Below are 22,774 nucleotides of genomic sequence, written 5' to 3'. Positions count from 1 at the left end.
TTTTACTGATGATAATAAACAGCCGGACGTGTTCGCCGGAACAAGACAAAACTGCTTGCATGTTTCAGTCACAAGTGATGCTTTAGCTTTCTGTCTGACTTGGATCACAAATAAGATGCAACAGATAAGTGAAACAAGCTTTAATTCTCACTGAGGGCTTTGTTAGCAAAACCACAACCCAAGACAAAAGAAAAAGAAAAAAAGGAAAAAAAAAGAGCTTTGTTGATAAACCGGATTTAATAAAGTGAATTATTAAAGTGTATAACGAGCCTAAGAAAGAAATAATACGCACATGAGCTCTGTTTTCAGACTGAAATCAAGTGATCACAAATATTAAATAAATTTTAGTCTTTATTCTTAAGACAAACAACACTTCAAAAAGGGTTTTTGATTTGCTATTTTGGAGAAATGTGAACAGATTGATAAAACAGACACAAAAAAAATAATGAATTGGTTATATAAAAAAGAGAAAATTTGAAATAGTCTTAATACTTTCTGCTTACACAACATACTACATATGAATCTTAAAAAAAATATTTTGAAACTCTGCAATGTCTGTCTGCATGTGCAGTGTGCATTCATTAAACTCCATTGAAACCTCTGTGGTGATTGTATAATTGAATCACTATGACTAATAAGATTAGGAGAATCCTATTTCAGAATCAGTTGCCCCCCCTTCGTTTAAGGAGCGAATAAGTTAATGCTGTAGAGCTACTGGTTCTGTGAGGAGGGAGATGGGTGATAATGGGTGTAACCATTCTGACAGGGAACCAGGGGTGTTTAAAGCATGTTCTGTTGACCCAAACAGGACACAACTGTTTACATGATACAGACAAAAAGAGTCTGAACTCACCGACATCTAAACTCTGCTTCTCCTCTCAGTGTTTCAGCTCCATATTTTCTATAAACCTGTCATTAAAACTAATAAAACCCTTTTGTCATGCCTGCGCTTGTGTCTGCCAACCGTAGAGACCACCCTCTGCTCAATCCAGCCCCCTACCCCTCCTCCTCCTCCTCCACCAGGGACCAAGGAGGGTTTCAGCACTCACCACGGCAGCTCACAATGGACAGCACCATAAAGACTCAGTGATCCCTCGCATCACCCAGACTCCTGACAGAAACCACAGCTGACAGCAGGGACACTCAGAGAGAGAGGGAGAAAAAGTCAGACAAGAGAAGGAGAGGAAGGAGTGCTCTGTGGGTTATTCCTGATTAACATATTAGATTTTCTAACCTGTAAACCAAGCAGATTTCTTTTGTTGTTGAAAAATTTAATTGCTCCAAAACAAAATCAGCAAAATGGAAGAAGAGATGGATGAGGGGCAGACCCAAAAAGGTAAGGATGTTTTGCATGTTTAGATTTATTTTTAAAGTAAATTTGACATGGGTTTATTTTGTTAATGTCAGCTGTGCCTGTTAGAATAGGGCAGCAGCTGTTTGTGGTAATTCCTTTGTCCACCAAGTATCAGCACTCCACTGAAAAAGGCACGTCTGTGTGTGCTGCTTGAGTAGTCAGAGGGGTGTGAACTGCTTCAGCGACGGCTGGACTGCCTTTGTTTGCTTGATAAGGCTTTCATGCTTGTCGTGACGGCTGAGAGAGAAAGAGAAACACACCGAGCTTCTGCGCTCGTTATCCATCAGTTTCCAGGTTGTGTTTGTTTGTGTCTAAATGAATAGATGAGGTGTCTTGCAGCAGAGCTTTGCGACGTTCACTGAGGATTTAACGCAGGAGCTCCCTTTTTTCGTTTGCTTACTTAAAAAGGAACAATGTTTGTTTCATGTAAAGTGGAACAGCTATTTATATTTCCCACCGCCACCATTTTATTTCTGCATGAATGATTCAATGCATGGCTGAGATCTAAGGCAAGTGAGGATTTCTTTTTTTTCTCAGAAGACAAACCTCAAATTGTGACATGAAGAAAAGGTGGGCAGCATACTGCTGTCATGTCAAAGACATCTTTGTTTCTGCTTCAAGTCCCCCTCCTCCTTAATGTGACAGGCAGGGCTTCTTATGTTTGTGTTTTCATCCTCTCCTCTCCCTCCTTCCTGCGTCCCAGCATCCACTCACAGACACACTCGTGAGTTGAAGCAGTTACCATGGAACTGACCAAGAGTAGTCATATTCTCTCTTCACCCTCTGCTGCTGATGACAACTCAGTATATTATGTTGGAGAGTGTGGGAGGGGCAGAGACAAACCAAAGTACAGTAAAATACAGTGGGAAGACAACATGATCACAGAGGGAATGAAAAGAGGCCTACAGCAATGAAGGAAATATCACGGTCAAGACCATAAAGCCAAAAAAACAAAAGAAAATGCTTGTGTGAATGTGTTACTTCATGATAAGACAAACTGCACTGATTTTGTCTGACTTCTAGGCTTCCATGGCACGATGTAAACACAGACAGCTACTCAAAATCTGTAAGCCAAATGTAAAAAGTCTACTAAACAATGCAGACTTGCCCTGCCCATGTCATATGTGACATAAATTAGACTTTGTTCAGGTTAGCCTGTCCTTTGTTTGGTTTTTCACTCAAACTTTAGTACAACTATTCATGATGGAATTAATGAATTAATCCTTTCCTCACTGTAAACAATTTATCAACAAATGCTTAAGGTGAAGGTGGAGTGAATATGTGTTCCTTTTGCTGTTTCACAGAATGAATATTTATAAAACTTTCAGAAAATAATCTGTGGGATGATATTTACAACCAATTAACTTTTAGAGTCAATTCAAGTCAAGATGGCCACCACAGCAAAATCAAATAATTCTGTCAGTTTTACAAATGTTGAACTAAAAGTTTGTGTGGTAGTAGCTGACATTGATCTCCTACTTATGCTCTGAGCACTAACGGATTGCTCAAGATCTGTGTTTCAAAGTTTGTCATTAACTCCAGGAATCAGCCCTGGCTGTTCGTTACCAAATTTTTTAAATGAAACTGTCAGAAAGATAGATTTAGGATGACTTCTAAAACTGATTAACTTTTAAACTCAACCCAATACAAGATAGCTGCTACAACCAACCAAACTTAGAAAACACAAAAATGGTCATAACTCAGCCAATTCCAAAGATACTGAACTAAAATATCATCTTCAACTCATACTTTCACACACATTATGTGACTCCTTTGATCTTTGTTTACACTCAAAACTTTGGCGTTAACTGTTGGAGTCAAGACGGTTCCTTCGTTAGCAAGAAAACTCATAAACCACTGAACAAATTCCAGTGAACCTCACAGATTATAAACACTGACTGCATCAACAGCTGATTCATGTTCAGAGTCATCCCAATTTAAAATTGCCTCCACAGCTAATTAGCATTAGCATACATAAGAATGACTATACTTTAGAAAACTTTACTGATATTGAGCTAAAATTTAGTGTGGTAGTAGCTGACAGTCAATCACAACACATACTTCAAGTGCTAACACATGACATGAGACTGTGGGCCTTTAACTATGTTTACTGTTTTCTTTCCATTCAAAATCAAGCAACTAACACAAAAATATCTCCAACCAGCCTGTCACTCACTGTTCTGTTGCCCTGAGGAGGTGGGTGGGTGGGGGCATGAGTCACTGCCAGGGTGATTAAACAAACAAAAGCAAATATTCAATTTCTCCCAGTGACATTTTTTTGTCCTTCAATAAACCACTTTTAAGACTTAAAACTTTGGCACAACAGCTTAGATGTTGTGAATTTTTCCAAAGTTGACAGAGAAAAGAATCAAGACTGATGTTTTGGAAGTGTGATGTGTGCTCAAAACAAAAACTGAGAAAGTAAACAAGTTTCTACTTGAATGATTAAAAGAGAAAGTTTTATTTAATGAAACACACTATTCAATTTGAAATGTTTTCCAAATCATATTGTAAGTTAACTAAAATAACTACTAAATGTTTACATCTATAAGTTCTGATCATTTCCAGGCTTACGCAAAAGTAGGTTTCTGTTTGATAAAGCAATAAATACACGCTACTGAATTTATCTAAAGAAATCTGCAGGCTTTGCATTAATAGTTCTTTAACTGATTATTGAAGACAACACATGACTGGACAGACTTTTCTGAAAAGGAATAAATAAATAAATAAAAGAACAATGAAGCCATTCGTTCAGATTTTCTTCCATATCACTTTGATTTAATCTACTGTATAATTCTGTAATCATTTGTAAGGACCCATTCAAGCAAAAGCTATTCTAGATTCTGATTAGGGTTTCCTCTACTCACAGAGAACTTGAATATGATCTACTGTATTTTAAATGGAAGACAGCTTTGTTATTTATTTATCAACTGATTTATAATTAAAATTTCATGTTTATAGGTATAAAATCTATAGCTATGCTGAATTTGACACTGTTAATGCCATCTTCTATAATATTTTACTAAAAACTATGTTTTAGACCTCACCTGAGTTAAAGACAAACCATAAATTAGTATGTTCCTTCACTTCTGAGGGGTTGCAGGTGTCACTGAGTGCACTCGCAGCATGCTAATACCCTTCTGTCTTCCTCTTTTGAGGCTGCAAATCTCAGATTATGACTCAGATGCACCAGGTGGGCTCTGCTCACTTCAGCTGATAGCCAAATGTAGAAGTGCACTCGATATGCAAAAGTGGCCAAGCACCACAGGGGGCAAACCAACACCCTATGTTTGAACAAGGAAGTTTTCACATGTCTGAACTCTAGGCCAAATTATTAATTTAGCTAAGAACGTCTGCAGATGAGCATATGACGGGTAATACTGTCGACTAATCAACCAAGCAACATTTTGGATATAATTCACACTCGGGGCTTTAATTGCTGCTCAATGGAAAAACAGAGAAAAGCCCACCTGTTAGCACTTCCTGAGCCAAGAATCTACTCTGCAAGGCACAGCTTGTCCTTCTGTTTGATAGATTTGATCAGCCCTCTTACTTGGCAGGCAGGTACATATCAAGCATCTCATTGATATTTCTATCTATTCTAAAATAGCACATTTCTGTCAAACATTGGACAAACACAATATGCAACTGTGGGACTTAGATTTTAAAATTTGGTTGTATGTTTTAATGGTTCATTGAATTTCATGAAATTATAACTCTCATAATAAATGTCAACTTTGCATTTAGCTCAAGGCATTCTGGATTTAGGAGTGGCTGCTTTGAATATTAAATAGTTGTTGTGGTTAATTAGATACCAGTTGTAAAGCATTAAACACAGAGAGAAATTCATCTTTTTATACGATTAGAAGCATTTAACTTTAAGGTATTGCTTACCATTAAGGAAATATGTCAGTTCAGAGTTTTTGTCCAGTGACAGCCTGCATGTTGTTGTAAGGCTTTAAACCTTTTGCTCAGCATATAATACCACTACTCAGCAAGTTTTCATCATGTATAGTTTCTGCTTCTGTGACCTTCCTTTCCATCTCATTGTTCTGGAACTGTCCAGCCCAAAATAAGTCAAGCGACTTCCATCAATTGTTCTTTTTGGATTTCTTGGGGTTCTTTAGTGGAAAATGTCAGAGGGGATTACTTAAACCTTTCTATGTAGGTATGGTTTACAGTAATTGTTCCTGCTGGCTTATTACTATTATTATTATTGCAAACATTAATGCTGACAATCAACTGGATATTAATTTAGCAAAATTTTGTGTTTAAAGGTTACAATTTATATGCACTGCATGATGGTTTACTAAAACATATTTTACTTGAATATTTGTGCTATTCAAAGTATTTCACATTTGAAAACTCCAACTAAGCAAAACTTAAAGCTGCACTAATCGCCGCATCATTCATTTCTGAAAACAAGCTTTTTTTTGGAGCTGTGATTTAAATCCCTTCATTCTTTCATGTTGGCTGCTTAGCATGCTGGCAAACAAAACAGTTAAGCTCATTTCACCCTAGAAAAAAAAGGGAATTACTTGCACCGTAAAAATGTGGAAATACTACGTGCAGCATTCCTCGCCACTTGTGTTAAAGTTTTTGACACTTGCCCCTCAGTTCCTTGACTGAACTTGGACAAAAGGCCTCCTTTACTCTGCAGGCACACACTGCTGTTCAGGCTCTTCCATCTCTCAGCAAAAAAGAAAGAAAGGAAATCAGTGGCTGAGCATTTGGACCTGGCCTGCAACGTCCTCTTCACCCTGAGGGGTTATGAGTGTAATGTGTCTCATTCACTATTGTCCCACTGAATTTGTTGACATACAGTAAGTGGGTCACAGTTCTGAAGTACTCGTTCTATTCTCATGTTTCGCGCTGCGGTTGACATGGCAACCATACTGGTTGATTAAACATGCGCAAAGGAGAAGGGGGAGCTGGGAAAAGAAAATCATGCATGCTACACGGAAAAGAGGGTGGGTAGTGGAGGGTTGCATAAAAGGAACAAGAAAAGCAACGAGACAAATATACGCCTGTTACCCTCACTGACACAGACACACCATCCCCCCACTCTCTCCTTCTCTCTGCCACCCCACCCCCATACCACTCCCCTGATAACAAGCACCACTAACTGCTGGCTGTATGTGGAAAAATTATATCTGTATGAATGCATTACAGCACAAGCAAACCAACATGCAACAAACATAAAATTAGGTCAGTTTTCACTTTGGTGTGTGTGCCTTAATTTTTTCATTTTCTCTCAGGTTATAACAGCACAAAACTCTAACACTAAAGCACTAATATGACTTCAAAAAGAAAGATTTTTTTCTAGCTAATGCACCTGCAAAGGCATAACCAAAGGAAGAATTTAGAATCAGCTCAGCATTACCTTCGTAGCTAGTATTCACAGACTGTGAAGCCTTCATGTTTTTATCTACTGCTGTCAAAACAGGAAAAAAAAAGAAATAAAATATGCAGAAATCTAAATTCTAAAAAGCAAGAGAAGATCAAGAACAAAATAGAGCCAGACTTCTCTACTGGTTTTCCAAACTTGAAAGAATATATATTTTTTTATTTAAAAGAAAACTCTAAAGGTTCTCACATCTTTTTGCTGCACTCTTGAAAAGCCAGGTGTTGACAGCTCATGATATTAGCATTAAAATGTTCACTTTCTGGACACTTTTTCTGGTGTTTTTACCCAAATATATAAAAGACTGAACTAATTTGTATTGCATGCTTTGTCACAAACACAAATTAAGCAGCCTAGTACCATGAAAGTCTTATGAATATCACTAAAGTCATGTGAAGCTCTTTCACAGCAGCCTGTCCTGATGAACAACACCACTCACTGGTTTTCAACTCTGACCCTAATCATTTTGTGTGCCACTTAATGCTATATAATTACGTGCTAAAAGCTTCAAATCCGCTTAAACCCCGACACACAAAAAGGTGCTTGAAGATGGCACATTGGATTAAGGGTTCAGATAAGGCTTCAACAAAATACTGGAAGGCAACGCAGATTTCCTTCAGCTCACAATGATGGTGCACGTCACTGCCATAAAACAACTGAAATAAATTATGCGCCCGGCTTGATAAAATGATTAGCAACTGAATAATGTTTGTCATTTTTTAATATGTTAAGATGAATGTAATATTCTTGAGATAATCAAGATTTTTAAATATAATGAAGTCTAATTCAGGGTGTCATAATAATCTAGTGAGCTAATGTCTTAAATCTTTGCACAGCTGTTAAAAGTTGTTTGAAATACAAATATATGCATAGAAAAACTAACGAGCTTTAGACACATAAGAAATGCTTCATTAATGCTGTAATTCTGTTATCTTTATTTTGTACAGATAGTTTAATTCAGTGGTCTTAAGAAAGTTACAAATACATTTATTAATTAACCCCAAGTGTCCTCCTGAGCCATCTTTTCTTTGATGCTTGTCGTTTAGCACTAAGCACATTTAATCATGTGAAAGTTGACTGGGTCATTGAGTGTGTGTTCCCTTTGCCTGTTGGGAGACGACACTGACAGATGGAGGAGAAGTGGGAGGTGGGAGGGGCCTTGGGGGGGGGGTCATCCTTTCTTTTTGTATTAGGGAGACGCCTTCTGTTGACTGAACTGATCACCCGGTCACCCTCCACCCCAACCCCACTTTTTTTCCCAGAAGAGACTTTATTTAATGAGGCTTTAATATCACAGAAAGAAAATCAGCACAATATTTTTCTTTCTCATATTAATGCTGAATGTGTGCAGGAAAAATGTGTGTTCAGATGGCAACTACTGCGTTTGTTTGTTTACCTACGAAAACAACCGAAGTGACTGAAAACAGGTCAAACGCTAAACTTACCGGCCATATTTGTTTACCTACACTGACTACAGCTGGCCTAATGGAGGTCAGTGAGGTGACTCAAGCTTCCACGTGGTTTTCGGAGGATTCAGCCAAATGCTTTGTTTACCTTGAATGCTGACCCACATTTCAGAATTGCATTCAATAAATCTTGAAAAACTACGAGAATGAACCTTTTCAGTTCAGGGTGTTTCTTTTTATGTTTGATTTCATTCTTTGCAGTGAGCACCTTTAAAATTGAGTATCAATCCCTGTGTAATAAACATTGGGTGATTATTTCATGTTATTCAAATCCCTTAAAAGTAAAAGTATTTTATGAAAACAAAAAGGAGAAGATTGTGAAGATTTTTTTAATGCCCAAAACTTTTAAACTAAATCTTGAGTTTTATTGAAAAAAAATGCACATTTACCAATAAAAATCTAAACAATACAACTGAAATAAACTGAAGCGAGCAATACCAACAGCACAATGCAGTCGTCAGTGTGTACTTTGAAATACAAGCCAACGAAATCCCAAAAAAGGTAAAAAACAAAAACAACTGGATTTCTTTTCTGTAGCTGAAGCCGTTTTGCTTCTCAATTGAGAAAGCTCCTCAGATGAGAATTGAAAAATCTTCAGCTACAGAACAGAAGTCCTGTTGTTTTTGTTTTTTAACCTTTTTTGGATTTGGACTAATAATCTACACCAGCATACAAGCCAACTAAACCTCAGAACTGAAATAGCCATGACCTCTCACACAGAACCAGATCTTTATTTTTATAGGTAATGTTTAGTTAAGCAAAAGTCATGAATCATTTATGTGAGAGGCTGGTGCTGTGCTGTATTGTGCCACTTGTAAATTATGAATCAAGCACCCAGCAGCTCTCAGAGTCACCACCACTGCTTGCCATCTTCACCAGCCCAACACACAGGTCAGTTCAGCTGAAAAGAAAGATTTATAGAGAGATTAAAAAAAGATGTTTACAAGCTTCTTCTTAAATATGACTTTTTCACTCACATCAAGCTTCACCAGATCTTTGAGACATTTTTTTAAGTGGAATTTAAATTAGTCATTTAATCTTGTTCTTTAGGGCTTCACTGAAGCTGAAGAGTTTCTCTTCCACAAAATTAAGAGCAAACAATCAATAAAACATCACTCATGTTGCAGCAACTCTCACGCTCTCATCGAGCCCTGTAACTTCATTCAAGTGTTTCCATAGTAACAACACTTCTTCTTAGTGAAATAATGAACAAGATGTTAATCATAGCTTGATAACTCTACATTGGTATCTAATTTGTATCAGCACAACATAATGATAATAAGCTTGATTATTTGTCAGAAGAAAATAAGACATTAAAAATAAGCTAGATAAGTGCAATCTGTGTGCAGAATTGTAAATAATGCAAAGGTAATAAACCTCAATTTAGGCCATGACATAAATCATTTATATAACCGCCATGTTAAGTATTTGCTTCACGCAGCTGCAGCTCCAAATTTTACCTGCGCGCCTCAAAGGAGGCAAAAGGAACGACTGATGACTGCTTGAGTTTGCCTAATAATGTGCTCAGCCTGCAAGGGAAAAAATTACTGCAGTCCCTTCTGGAATTTCTTATTTGAGCAAAACAAATGGCCTGAATTAAAATTTAACATGGAACTAAATGAGAAGTGAATCAGTCTGACCATCAGTACTGCATGCAAAACTAAAAAGTGTCCTAAATGTGTATCTCCTTGTCTGTTTTGTTGAGTTCCCCACATGATCGGACAGTTGATTTTGGCCCAGAGCGCAGAGAGTAAATGGGACTGGTCTCTATCTCTCACACTTATCTTGTCAGTAAACACTACTGAATCAATAAACTCCATCACTGCCTGCTTCCTGAAATGATAAGGCAACTCGAGAAAATGAATCTGTGAGAGAGGAGGTGGTGGCAGAATCACTTTTTATCTCTGAAGATATTCAAACAAAAATAGCTCTACCGGTCGAGTTTTTGGTTGATATGAACGAGACGATGAAGCCGATTCTATAATGCACAGGTTTCAGTCACAGATACACGATTATGAGGAACATCAGGTGTATTGAACACAGTTTGAATACAGTTTATCTGAAGACAATGCCTTCTGAGTGAACAATACGCCTCAAGCATGACTGCATTGAGATATAATCTGTGGACATCAATCATTCTAATCTGCTGCAGGTTTCTAAGACAGTGTACAGCATATTGTTTATACTGAGCTTTGTTAAAGTGAATGCCAGGTAGTGCTGCTGATTGCCTGAAAACCCTCCAAAATAAGCCGTGTTTTCATGTCTTTTCTCAGGATGGTTTGTGAAGGTGTTTGAAATACCCAGAGGTAGAGATGATAAAGAAATATTGTGGACAAGGCAAATAAATCCTACAGAGAAAACAAAAAACCCAACACAATACTGATAGAGGAAAAAGCTGCACAATCATTGATAAAAAGCATACATCCTCAGTAGACACCTGTCTGGATGTAAGATAAATGTCTGGAAAGACATTCTCCAGTCTGCATGACATCAGTGGGGATGCAGATGATCAAACCTGGGCGAGGACTCGAGCTGCACCAAACGTATGAGAGCTCAGCACAGCCTGGCAGGCGGACCGGCTACTCAGTATTCCACTCAGGTCAGCAGGAAGAGTCAAAAGCAGGAGGGATATCACTCTGACTGCTGATTTGCAAAACAAGTCAATGAAAAATGTGTGAATCAACAGCAATGAATGCAGTCCATATTTCTGTGTTACAATGGAAATACTATAAACCGAGTCTCATTTCAAAACAGAAGCAGCTGAACAAAGGCAGGTAAATTTCAACATGGCTGGTCATTATCATGTAAATGATGGAGGCATTTTCTATATTTATCTGCACAATCCACAGATATTTATTGACTTACACATTAAACCAGTGTAGGAAGTTGCTGTTTATTTTAATTTATTTATAAAAGGAGATACTGATTGATTCATAATAACACATAATCTGGATCGTTTCTCTGCCCTGCAATACTAGACTTGCTCTGTTCTTACACAGAAACTAAGCTTGATTTCTGCTGTTCTTACGCTGAAATGACCGATTGGCATACCAAAAAAAAAACAACACACACACACACAAATACACAAAAGCAAAATGAAGCCTCATAGATGTGAGCAAGTCATGCAGAAAGCCACATACATGAGTATTCAGACTCTTCATCTCCAGGAGAAATATGCACAGTAGATTAAAGGTGGAGTTAAATCGTCAGAAGCCACTTTCAGATCCCCCTGGAGCCGTAGCCTGAAGGGGGAATGGCTGAAGGTCACAATCTAATATGTAAATCTTACAGTGAGATTGTCATGATAAAATGAGTGCCAGCATCATATGCAGCACTGATTAATATAAATATGGTGCTTGGATCTATAAACTGAAGTAAAACTGCAAACATTAGAAGGCAATGGCCATTTAATTGTATGATTTTGATCACAAAAGTAGACAAACTGTCCATAACTTTGGTCGTGTTCTTGTATTTTGCTCCACCATGCATACAAGTGCCTCCCAAATGTGCTTTGAGTGTAATAGATTCTCAAAAACTAAATGGAAAAACAGTGTACAGAATGCTGAAAGATTTTCCTCATTGGCAATGTTTTGCTGAATAATTTAAAAAATCTACAATGGAACGAAATTCCTGTCTGGCATAGTGAAAATTCCACTTTTTGTCTGTTTTCAAACCCATAAATCTTTCTGTGTGTTCAGGATGCCTTGAATGCTGCATCAAATGCCTGGGTGGGATCCCGTATCCGTCCCTTGTTGCCACCATCCTGCTGTATGCGGGCGTGGCCCTGTTCTGTGGCTGTGGACATGAAGCCCTGTCGGGGACCGTCACCATCCTACAGAACTACTTTGAAGTAGTGAGGAGCCCCGTGGATGCACTGGATGTCTTCACCATGTGAGTAAGAAAGGATCAAACAACCAAACATAACAATTTGTATTTGTGCACATTTATAGACATATTTTAGATAAATTTGAAAATATTATAAGTAGTAAAACCAAATGGTTTGTGGATATTTTGTTCTGCAGGATTGATATAATCAAGTATGTGATTTACGGCATTGCTTCGGCTTTCTTCGTCTATGGCATCCTGCTGATGGTGGAGGGATTCTTCACCAGTGGAGCCATTAAGGACCTGTACGGAGACTTCAAGATCACCACCTGTGGACGTTGTGTCAGCGCTTGGGTATGGCTACTGTTTACCTCCACATATACTTAAAAAAAATGAAGCTTAAAACTGGGTCTGGTTACTGGCTCCACTTGTCTGAGCATAATTTCAATTTTTCAGGAATCATTTATAGTTTAAGGGTACTCATTGCAAATTCATTAAGACTGGTAAAAAAAAAATCATACAATAATAAATTCTGCACAGTTAAATTTAAAATTTCTAAGCACAATTTGTGAATGACTTCCGTACCACATGCGTTAGTTTATCTATGGAAACAGCTAAAGTGACTGAAAATAGGTCAAGAGAGGCAACATCTATCTAAAAGATATTTGGGATCAAAAAGTCAGACAGTTTTGATGTATTGGTATGTTTTTACGCTCAGATTTGTTAAGTATGCAGAAAAAAGCTGTTTTGTTTACATTGAGTGTGTACCTGCATGCTCAACTATATCAAATGATGCACTTTGAAAGAGTTTACTCCAGTAGTTTTCCAGTTATATTAATTCAGGATGACCTTTTATATGTTGGATTTCATAGTTTGCAATGAACAACTTTAAAGGTCAGTTAGTTTCCTTTACATGTTTGAAATGTTTCCGGAGTCACAGCCCCGGCAGTCGCTGCTCATGTTGTTTCTAATCCCTCGACAATTTGTTGTTATATAACATAACATGAAGATTTTATTTGACATCAAATGAAAATTGGCAAACATGACTGATTGCTACAAGCAGATTCTGAACATTTATGGATTTTAATGGTTGGTCTTCAAAGGGTAGTTTTAATGTAGAAGTTGAATGTTGAGCGTTGCGTCTTGGCTGGCTGCAAAAGTTTAAGTCCATATAAATGAATGAGAAAAAACGTATAAATACACCTACAATGTTTTTTCAGTTTTGAACAATAGGAGGAGGCAGACTCTTCCTTTTTTTAATGTTGATGGTTTTCACCTAACAGTTTAAATACACAGAGATCCATGATAATCTGACTAAATAGTGAACACAATATGATCATTATTTAAGAATTTCCCTGCGATGTGTTTCACAAACTGGTTTCCATCTTAAGGTAGTATCTCACTAGACTGCCACTGTTGGCCACTTAAAATTGTGAGAAAATAGGCAATTTTTTCATTGCAGTTTCATTAAATTCTGTGTTTGCAACCAAGTGACCAGCGAGTCATGTAGAAACGGACAGTTTTTGAAAATTATGGCCTATTTTTGTGTGCACAGCTTGCAAAACTGAATTTTTGGATCGTGAACCTTATTTAGTTGCCGACTTTCACCCACATTACACCCACCTCGACTGGCTTCGTACCCACCTTGGCAGCCGCCCCCACATTTATGATTTAATCTGCTGGAGTACACTTCTGAAATGAAGACAGGCAGATCTGGATCAGATGTTCAAAATTATTATTTATCATCAGCTCGTTTTTTTAGACCTGCTCTACTACCTCAGATATTTTCTGTCAGACGAGAGCTCCCATGCAGGAGTTAAAATACAGATCTATCACTCTTGAGATGAGCTGGAGATGCCCACAACAAAACTCAGGTGGGTCTGAGACGGGTTTGAAGATACCATCAGTGACTATTTTGAGAGAAAAATCCCCTTCCCACACGGAACATATTCAAAAGTCAAGCAATGGGACCGCATGCTTCTGCAATTCAGAACTGCAGCAAATGTTGCAAGACATTCTGGAGACTACCTCATAAACGCTGTTTGCCAACAAGTCACACCCCAGTGAGGTACCACCTTTACCCTGAAAAAACACTGCCTAACTCTGCATCTCTACTGCTCAGCTTTGATACTTTTACATTTGCTGCAGGCAGTGCTGAGAATATCCTCAATACAGGACTGGAGTCGCTCTGTTGTTCAGACTTTGTGATGAAGCTATTTCCAGCCTAGACATACCATCTGTCACTTCTTAAAGCCATTCTTCAATAATGTTGGTCGATCCATTTTCAAGTAAAATTTACTTGTACGGCATAAATTATAGGAATGCAGGATAGTACAAAGCATATTACTAAATCTTAACAACACTCCTAGCATAATGATCTTTAAGATTTAACTTCATAATAGATCTTAGGTGGATCTTAAGCTAAATAAACTGAGCCACAGGTTTAATAATTTAGTCAGTCAAAGTGAAGCTACTTGACAGAAACTGACAAGCAGCTGAAGAGCCTCAGGAACAAACTTGTATCCCAAAGGATCACACTTTTTTTTTTTTAACCAGTTTGCATTTTTGCCTTAGAAAAAAACACTTTACCTGTTCCACTGTAGAACTAAAGCGATAGAACTGTCGTTGTGTTTCTACAACATATAGAGTTGAACCCAGTTTTACAGATGTTTAATTAGACTAACTAATGAGCACAGTTATTCTTTGTTTCTCTTTTAGTTCATCATGCTGACTTACATCTTCATGCTGGCTTGGCTTGGAGTGACTGCTTTCACCTCCATTCCAGTCTTTATTTATTTCAACATCTGGAATATTTGCCAAAACACAACTGTGCTGGAGGGGGCCACACTCTGCCTGGACCCACGCCAATACGGTGAGGAAGTGTGTTCTTCATTTCTACAGTTCCAGTTTTAGTGCTCTTCAAGTGCCTGAGTGGCTTCTGGAGTCCGGGCTGGACTGAACTGCTGCTTCTTTTGCAACTCGTTAAATGAATTAGGTAATCTTTAAGTGCAGTCACTAAATAGTTTCTAATAAAAAATCTCTTTAGTGATAACTGCAGCTCTTTATGCTACATATAATACATAGAGAAAAGTTTTCTAAATGTAATATTTTACACAAATAGCCTGACACTTAGACAGTGATCACAAAGATTTTAATAAATAAAGTATGCTTGTTTTTGACAATTAAATGATTGAAAAACAAATAATCTCAGTTTAGCACTTTTCAAGCAAAAATGCATTGTGGATAATGTTATTCACAGGATGAAGGAAAATAAAAACCAGGCAGAAATATAAAAGTTTGAAAGACTAAAACTACTACATTTTGCATGTAAATATAAAACTAAATTAAAATGCAATAAGATTGAAAAGGCAAATAAAACAATTAATTGTGCAAAAAAATTGTAAATATTAATGCAATACTTGGTACACAACATCATCGGGTTAAACATGATTTATTCAAAAGATTTCATTTCAAGTTTAGCTTTAAAAAAAGAAAAGAAATTAACAGTTTGTTATCAGCCTGGGCATATTTGTAGAAATCAAATGCCGGAAAATGTAAAGTTTTGAGTTTGATTCTAAACCTGGAAATTTTGCAGAGCAAAGGCTGAGCTCTAAGACCAGTGTAAACAAACAAACAAACAAACAAACAAACAACAACAACCCTCCTATATTAAGCTACAGGGATGTTCCACCAAATCAGCGAATGTGCCTGACATGTTTTCACTCAATCAGCCTCTGATTCTGCCTCTGCTGTAAGCCAACAACAGTTTCTGCCTCCACCAACACATTAAAACCCCGTGTTTCGCCTGTGTGCACACAACATTTATTTATTATTACAGAATCTTGGTACATATGGCCCTGTTGTCACCTTTTGTCTCTTTGTGCTTTGAAGCTGTTTGGACTTTTCCGTCTCTCATGAATTGTTATAATGGATTCATGTATACCAACTTGTTTCAGGTGTTGTGCCAATTGCTGAGGCCAAAACTGTGTGTGTCGGATCAGAAAAGTTCTTCAAAATGTGTGATTCTAATGAGGTACGTCCCACATAGAAATTGGACTGAAAAGATTTCTGAAAGCATTGTGCGCTGATGTGTGATGTGACTTGTTTCTGTTACAGCTGAACATGACGTTCCACCTGTTTATCTGCGCCCTCGCTGGAGCAGGAGCTGCTGTTATTGCAATGGTAAGAAAATTACGCAGAAAGCGCCCCGAAAGCTTTCAAGAGAAGAACTTAACATGCAGATACAATGTCTATAGTGTTTTTTTAAATTATTATCTCTTTAAAAACATTCTTTAGTCAGTTAAAGGTGGATCCACGTAGCTGAGAAACTAGCGGCATTTTGTTGTGTCTCCTTGTGTTTATGAGAGAAAAGCCGGAGATCGGAGAGAAGGCATTTTGGTGCAGTGAAAAAGACAGGGTTTGTCTCCCTCCCTCTTTCGGAGGCGGCGGGCATGTCGTGCTGTTGTCATGGAAACAGGGAGAAGAAAGGCTCGGAGATTGTTGCAAACATCACTCAGTAATTTGTGAGGAGCCATTTCCTGAAAAACAGAAAGTGGTTGTTTTTCAGAAATGATGGTGCAGCAAAGTGCAGCGAGACTTTTATCTCATCATCTTTTTATTTTTTCCTGCCCACATAAAAAGCCAAAACACTAAACACAACAAATACGCTTAGATCACTAACTTCATGCTCACAGTAAACTTGTTACAGTCGTGTACACAACAAATCGTAAACATATTTAATATACAGCAGGTTAAAGAATACAAAGGTAGAAAAAAAATGTAGGTATAATAGTGCTGGATTTGTGTTTGAATCTCAGTTACCTAATTAGAGAGATGCAGACACCCATTAAACTGCAGCCATAAAACTGCAGCTCCTAAGAATAGAGAAGCTGTATTACAACCTCAGTCATTAAAGCACAATACATTCATTATAATCTTAGCTGCCATGGCAACTTCAAGGTCTAAAACTATGTTTGACAATATGCTGCCACCTGGTGGACTCCTGAAAATGTCCCCTTCCATCTGAGAAGCCAAGCCCAACAGGCTTTGCAAGAATTTTTAAAAATATATTTTAAAACCACATAGAAGTACTTTGCATCCTCAAATAAATGACCAAACCAGTACATTGTTACTACCGTTCATATGTTGAGATATTTCTCGAATTTGCTTTTCTTAGTGTCACATTTTGCAACGTTTCCCACAGATCCACTACTTGATGGTGCTGTCCGCCAACTGGGCCTACGTGAAGGACGCCTGCCGAATGCAGAAATACGAAGACATCAAGTCGAAGGAGGAGCAGGAGCTCCATGACATCCACTCCACCCGCTCCAAGGAGCGCCTCAACGCCTACACATAAAGACCAGCGTGAGGCCTGGCCCTGCCACTCCGGCCTCTTTCCCTCTCTCTCCTCTTGCTTTCTATCTGTTTCTCTCGACCATCCCCTCCCAAAGGGGGAGGGGGGGCGGATGGCGCCTGGGGCCCTCGCCACTGCTGATATAACTGGTGCGTCATATGACAATGTGGTCTAAGGGGCGCATCACACACAGCTCCTTAGTCACAAGCAGCATTTCAAATGAAAAAAAAAGCCCCTTTACCTCTCTCATGAATGGGTTTTAGAGTTATCATTACGGCAGTTGTAATATTCTTAAAAACAAGTTGTTTAGTGCTGATTGTAGTTTTAGTGTAGTTTGTAGAATCACAGGTAGCAGTAATATTTCAGCTTTTTATTTCAAGTAAATAGTGTATAATTCTTTTTTTTTTTATTTGATACAGTAATTTTTTCTCTCATTCATAATTTATTTTTTGTTATTTTCTCCTTTTTGCTGATTTCTGAGAGGGTCAATAGGGGCTTTAAAAGGTTTTTAAGCACATTTATCATGTAGTGTGTCTGGAGATTTCATGCTCAAGAGCTATGTACTGTATGTGAGTGAGTGGTTAGTTTTTGAAAATATTTTCAATTTCACAACTTTGAAGAATTGTAATCTTTTACCAGTTTTCCCAGGGATTAAGATCACTTTTACATAAAATTCATTCTAATTTTCTATTTGAAGCTACTCCGTATCAAGACAACAAAATTATAAATTCCAAGTAAGTGAAAAAACAAATATTTATTGAGGTGCCAATCCTGTTAAACAGGAAATACTGAATCATGAAAAATTTTAGAAATAGGATAAAGCCACTACAAAAAAAAAGTGATAATCTTACCATATAAAATTAATTTTAGAAATGTAACAATCCCATTGTGTTTGAATAAAATGCCACAAAAGCATGTTTGCATACTCCCAATTTAATTTCTTACAAGTCGAACTTTATAAATAAGATCCTGTTTGTGCAGGATTCTGCACTGTAAATACTGATATAACAAAGCATTCCTTTATGTTTTGCACTGATATTTGAGAAAGGTTTTCATGAGATAAAATAAAATAAAATAAAATAAAATAGGTCCAACTTGCATCTGTTAGTCTTGAATAAAAAAAAAGCCTGATGTGGAAAAAAAACAAACAAACCATGTTGTAATGACACTTGGTGGAATTATGAGATATGGTAAAAGTGTGTGTTGCAGAATTCTTTTGTTTTTTCATGACAGTGACTTTATTGCCTACACATCTTGATGCCATATGGCTACAGAGGTGGCCCATCACTGCATTGCCTGGTGATTTTTTATTTTTTATTTGTTTTTGTTTTAGTATTTCTCAAACCTACTTTCATGCACTTATTTGACCTTTTCTGTGCTCTCTAGATGTAAGCGCATTGGTGTTCAACTGAAAGTTGGATAACTGTACTGTTAGTAAAGACTGTGAATTTAGATGTTTTTTCGTGGCATGGACATTCATCAGTATAGTCTTATTGACTCAAAAGTTACTTTTTTCACTTTTTTATTTTTGCTATTATGACTGTCTTGCTGGATCAAACCTTTGTTTATATGTGCTGTACTAAACCTCCCATGCTTTCTGCGTTATGCTACTGATATTAGAGACTGTAGTCCTTGAGTTGTGTCTATTTAGTTTGTGATGAGCTTTCAACCATGTCTTAAAGCTGATACTTGTACCAACATGACTTACTCTGTAATGATCGGAAGAAAAAAAAAGCTTTCAGCTTTCTCCTCGTATTAGTCTTTTGTACTTTCACTATGGATGCTTAATAGCAGGCTTTAAATTAAATCTGTTTTGTACATTCATGTGCCAACAGCTCGAAGTGGCTTATTTGACCTGTATGATCAAATTTGCTTGCATAAATAAAATTCACTTGTGTACTTGTTAATACATTTGGTCTTCTGTGTGCCTTTTGTTTCAGGGAGTAAATGTTTTGGAACAAATTCAAGCAGCCAAAGTAAAACTATTACTATTTTCTATTTTTTAAATCACAGATCAGTAGAAAATGCATGACGTCAGAAACTACTTGACACCACTAGATGTCTCTTTTTTTCTCAGTCTTTCAAAATACTAAGAACCAAACAGTGGAGTGTATAATGATCAGGTTACAGTGTCATAACTAAAAATGAATAACTACATTATTATCGATCCCATTCAGGTGTTACTTGTTGTATATAGTATTGTAGATTTCAAACATAAGGGAAGGTAAAAGATAAGTCATAATTTTCAAAGTTTATAAGGTATGATTGAGTAACGCAAATATATTGTTTTCATCAGACAGTCAAAAAAAGCCCCTAAATGAGCACTTTTTCATCCCAAAGTGGATTGATTCTGCTTCAGAGCTACCAAAACTGCTGAAAACATGCATCAATAAATTCTATAAATCTTAAAAGAGAAGGAATGTTTGCCTTAAAGAAAAAAAAAATCAATAAAACATTCTAAAAAAGTAAAAAATGAGTTTAAACATAAATAATGAGAATGAGGTGAGAAGTTTTTCCCTTAGGATGAAGGTTACCATAAAACAAGATGAAGACTGAAAACTCTGAAAGAGCAAATAAACTTTACTTTTTAAGCACTTTCTTAGGTAAATGTAAATACATCCACATGGCATAAACAATGTGCTGAACAAATGAGAAGGTTTAAACTACTCTGAACCTGTCATAGGTGGGCAGGTTGAATCTGATTTCCTGCCCTGAGCCCCTGATCCTCTCAGCCAGGTAATAAATCAGTTCCAAGATTACATTTTGCACCCTGGTGTCAGACAGAACTCCCGTCTCACTCCTTAAAAATACCTTCTAGCTCAAGTTTGCATTTACATTTAATAAACTCCTTGGAAATACTAAAAAAAGGATGAGGATGTAACTAAATATGCTTGGTATTAATGTGTAAAAAGCATCTGTGTTTGCATATAGAGTAGATTCAGAAAACTAGACAGAGTCTCTTTAAAAGAAAAAAAACGTGGAGGCTGATAACTGAACAGATTGCCAAAAGCATGGCTGGCTCACGTGAACTTAAATCTGTCTAGAATTAACTAATTAACCATCATGTTGAAAAGACAAGATGGAAACGGCTGAGCTGCTGAGGTGACAAGGCGAAAAAAGAAGCGTCATCTCAAAAAGACCAGTGTTGCCTGCTGCTGAGCTTTAGTGACACTGTCACACCTGAGAAATCCCTCACTAATCCCTCCCCCCCATGGTCAATCCGATAGGTCACCTGTACTGTGGTAAGATCCTCAGCCTGTGTAGCACTGCCGCCTTTGGACTTTGAAAGCTCTTTTTCTTATTTTCCCCTTTCATGCGTTTCCTGGGAAGAATTTTTCAGGCTCTTAATGACTACGGATGTATTTTTTCCATGATAGCTCCTGAATATGAGCTTTCGGGGCGTATCGGGTGACATCATGTGTCGAATTCTCTGTCTGCATGTATTCCTGTGCTGCTTCAGTATGGCTCTGTCCTTCTGTCCATCCCAGTGTACTTGTGTCTTCCATGGGCGTACAGATGGAACAGGAACCAGGTAACATGTACTTTAATTGTCCAGAAAGAAAAGTTTATCTTTGTGTATTTATAGTAAATGAAATACTGAGCCACAGAAAAGCAACTTTAGTATCAGAGCAATGTGACTCTTAATATGGGTGAAACTAATTTATATTTTGTATTGTTTATCATGTATTGTATTGTATGGAAACCTGTATCAACTTTATGTTCAATCCCTTTAAAGCCAACAAAGAGCTACTTTCCTCTGTGTGATTAGTCATAATAGTGCTGAAGTCTGTGTTCCAATAAATTTAAAGACAGTAGTTTAACATAACAGCTGTTATAAAACTGTGGAAGAAAGTATAGACATGCCGTTAGTGACAGTACTTAGGATCATATTGAGCATGCAACCTGCTACTAAGTTATCTAAAGATAAGAAATCTTCCAAATATGTTTTTTTTTGGTTCTTTTGTCAGTTATGTTTATAGTTTTCTTGCTGTATGTACAGTGTGCTCGTGCCATGAATTGATTACATTCCTTTCAGCTCACATGATCCCTCTGTGTTTATGATAACAGAGATTATCTCTAACCTTGGCACCTGGGAAGTACCCTTTAGGTGGACTAGAGAAATGTCAGAAATAGCTTCCCACATCATAACAGAGTCTGAATGGATAGACTGATGTTTACCTGTACCACATTAGGACCACATTACTAAAACATATTTTTTTACACTATTGGCAGATCAATGATTTGCCAAAATGTTCTTGAAAGGGTGTTTACTCAGAGGAAAATGTGATAAAATATAAAGAGTTCCCCTCTGCATTAGCTTCATCTTCTTGATCTCTGACTTTCAGATCTGTACTCTGCAATGACCCAGACATGTCTGACATCCCCGTTAATGTTCCCGTGGATACGATAAAACTTCGTGTAGAGAAAACTGCAGTACGACGAATCCCAACAGAAGCTTTTTACTACCTGGTGGAGCTCCGGTACCTGTGGATTACCTATAACTCCATAACCTCCGTAGATACAGGAAGCTTTTACAACTTAAAAGTGCTCCATGAGCTGAGGTTGGATGGAAATATGATCTCCGTTTTCCCTTGGGAGTCCCTCAAAGAGATGCCCAGACTGAGGACATTGGATCTTCACAACAACAGACTAACTAATGTCCCCACTGAGGCAACCCCCTACCTCCTAAACATCACCTACTTGGACATTTCCAGCAACAAATTGACAACCCTGTCCTCTGATCTTATGGATATCTGGCCACCCTTCAATGGTCTACGCGTCTCTTCTAATGCATCTCAAAAAGTTGTGTTAGGTAAGAAGAAACTGTTCTGTCTTCTGATTGGTTTTACAGGATATTAGGGGCCAACTCAGGACACTTTTGGGGTTACCTGCAATTACCTCACTTCTGTCAAAGTGATAGTGGCAGCCAGGGCATATTCAAATGAGCTTAGACTGAGAAGTAGCAGACTTGTGGATTGACAATTATTGTCCTATTTACAAGCAGAATAATCATTAAATTGTGCAATTATCCTGTTGAAAAAACAAAAATAACAATCAATCAATAATAATCAACCAAAACTAACCTGTGAGTTTTAGAAATGTGTCTACTATATTTTGATTTATTTTCTCAAATTTTGGATGTCAGACCATGAATGTTGTGTTTAAGGTCTCAATGAAACTGTCTTCAAACAGAATCAGTTCACATTTAATGTTTCTGTCAAAATAGCTCTTTATTCAAATTCAAATCTGACAATCTATGCACTTATTTAGCATGCACATTGCCGTGTGCAAGAACAAATGATTATTTTTTACAACTAGAACAAGAACACCTTTGTTTTTAGTTGAACAAAACTAAGTGCATTACAGTCAGA

General features: G+C 37.4%; 2 protein-coding genes and 1 long non-coding RNA gene across 3 annotated transcripts in view; 2 read left to right on the top strand and 1 right to left on the bottom strand.

The window, feature by feature from the left end:
• Positions 1-1,049: 1,049 nt before the first annotated feature.
• Positions 1,050-19,313, top strand: gpm6aa (glycoprotein M6Aa). The gene is made up of 7 exons (XM_017417494.2): positions 1,050-1,336; positions 11,923-12,115; positions 12,247-12,403; positions 14,768-14,921; positions 16,006-16,082; positions 16,166-16,231; positions 17,253-19,313. The coding sequence occupies exons 1-7, from the start codon at positions 1,300-1,302 to the stop codon at positions 17,403-17,405; spliced, it is 837 nt and encodes a 278-aa protein (XP_017272983.1). The 5' UTR covers positions 1,050-1,299; the 3' UTR covers positions 17,406-19,313.
• LOC112450549 overlaps positions 16,240-22,774 on the bottom strand; it is a 26,554-nt gene continuing 20,019 nt past the window's right edge. Inside the window, exon 6 of the long non-coding RNA XR_003039202.2 lies at positions 16,240-16,587. This is a non-coding gene — a long non-coding RNA (uncharacterized LOC112450549). The remainder of the gene's footprint in view (positions 16,588-22,774) is intronic.
• Positions 20,562-22,774, top strand: part of lrit3a (info leucine-rich repeat, immunoglobulin-like and transmembrane domains 3a) — a 5,431-nt gene continuing 3,218 nt past the window's right edge. The window contains exons 1-2 of the mRNA XM_017417493.3: positions 20,562-20,934; positions 21,749-22,215. Of these exons, the coding sequence (XP_017272982.1) occupies positions 20,789-20,934; positions 21,749-22,215 (613 nt within the window). The 5' untranslated portion in view covers positions 20,562-20,788. The remainder of the gene's footprint in view (positions 20,935-21,748; positions 22,216-22,774) is intronic.

Source organism: Kryptolebias marmoratus, linkage group LG9, assembly GCF_001649575.2.
Source record: "Kryptolebias marmoratus isolate JLee-2015 linkage group LG9, ASM164957v2, whole genome shotgun sequence".
NCBI lineage: Eukaryota > Metazoa > Chordata > Actinopteri > Cyprinodontiformes > Rivulidae > Kryptolebias > Kryptolebias marmoratus.
This window is presented reverse-complemented; position numbering and strand designations above follow the sequence as displayed.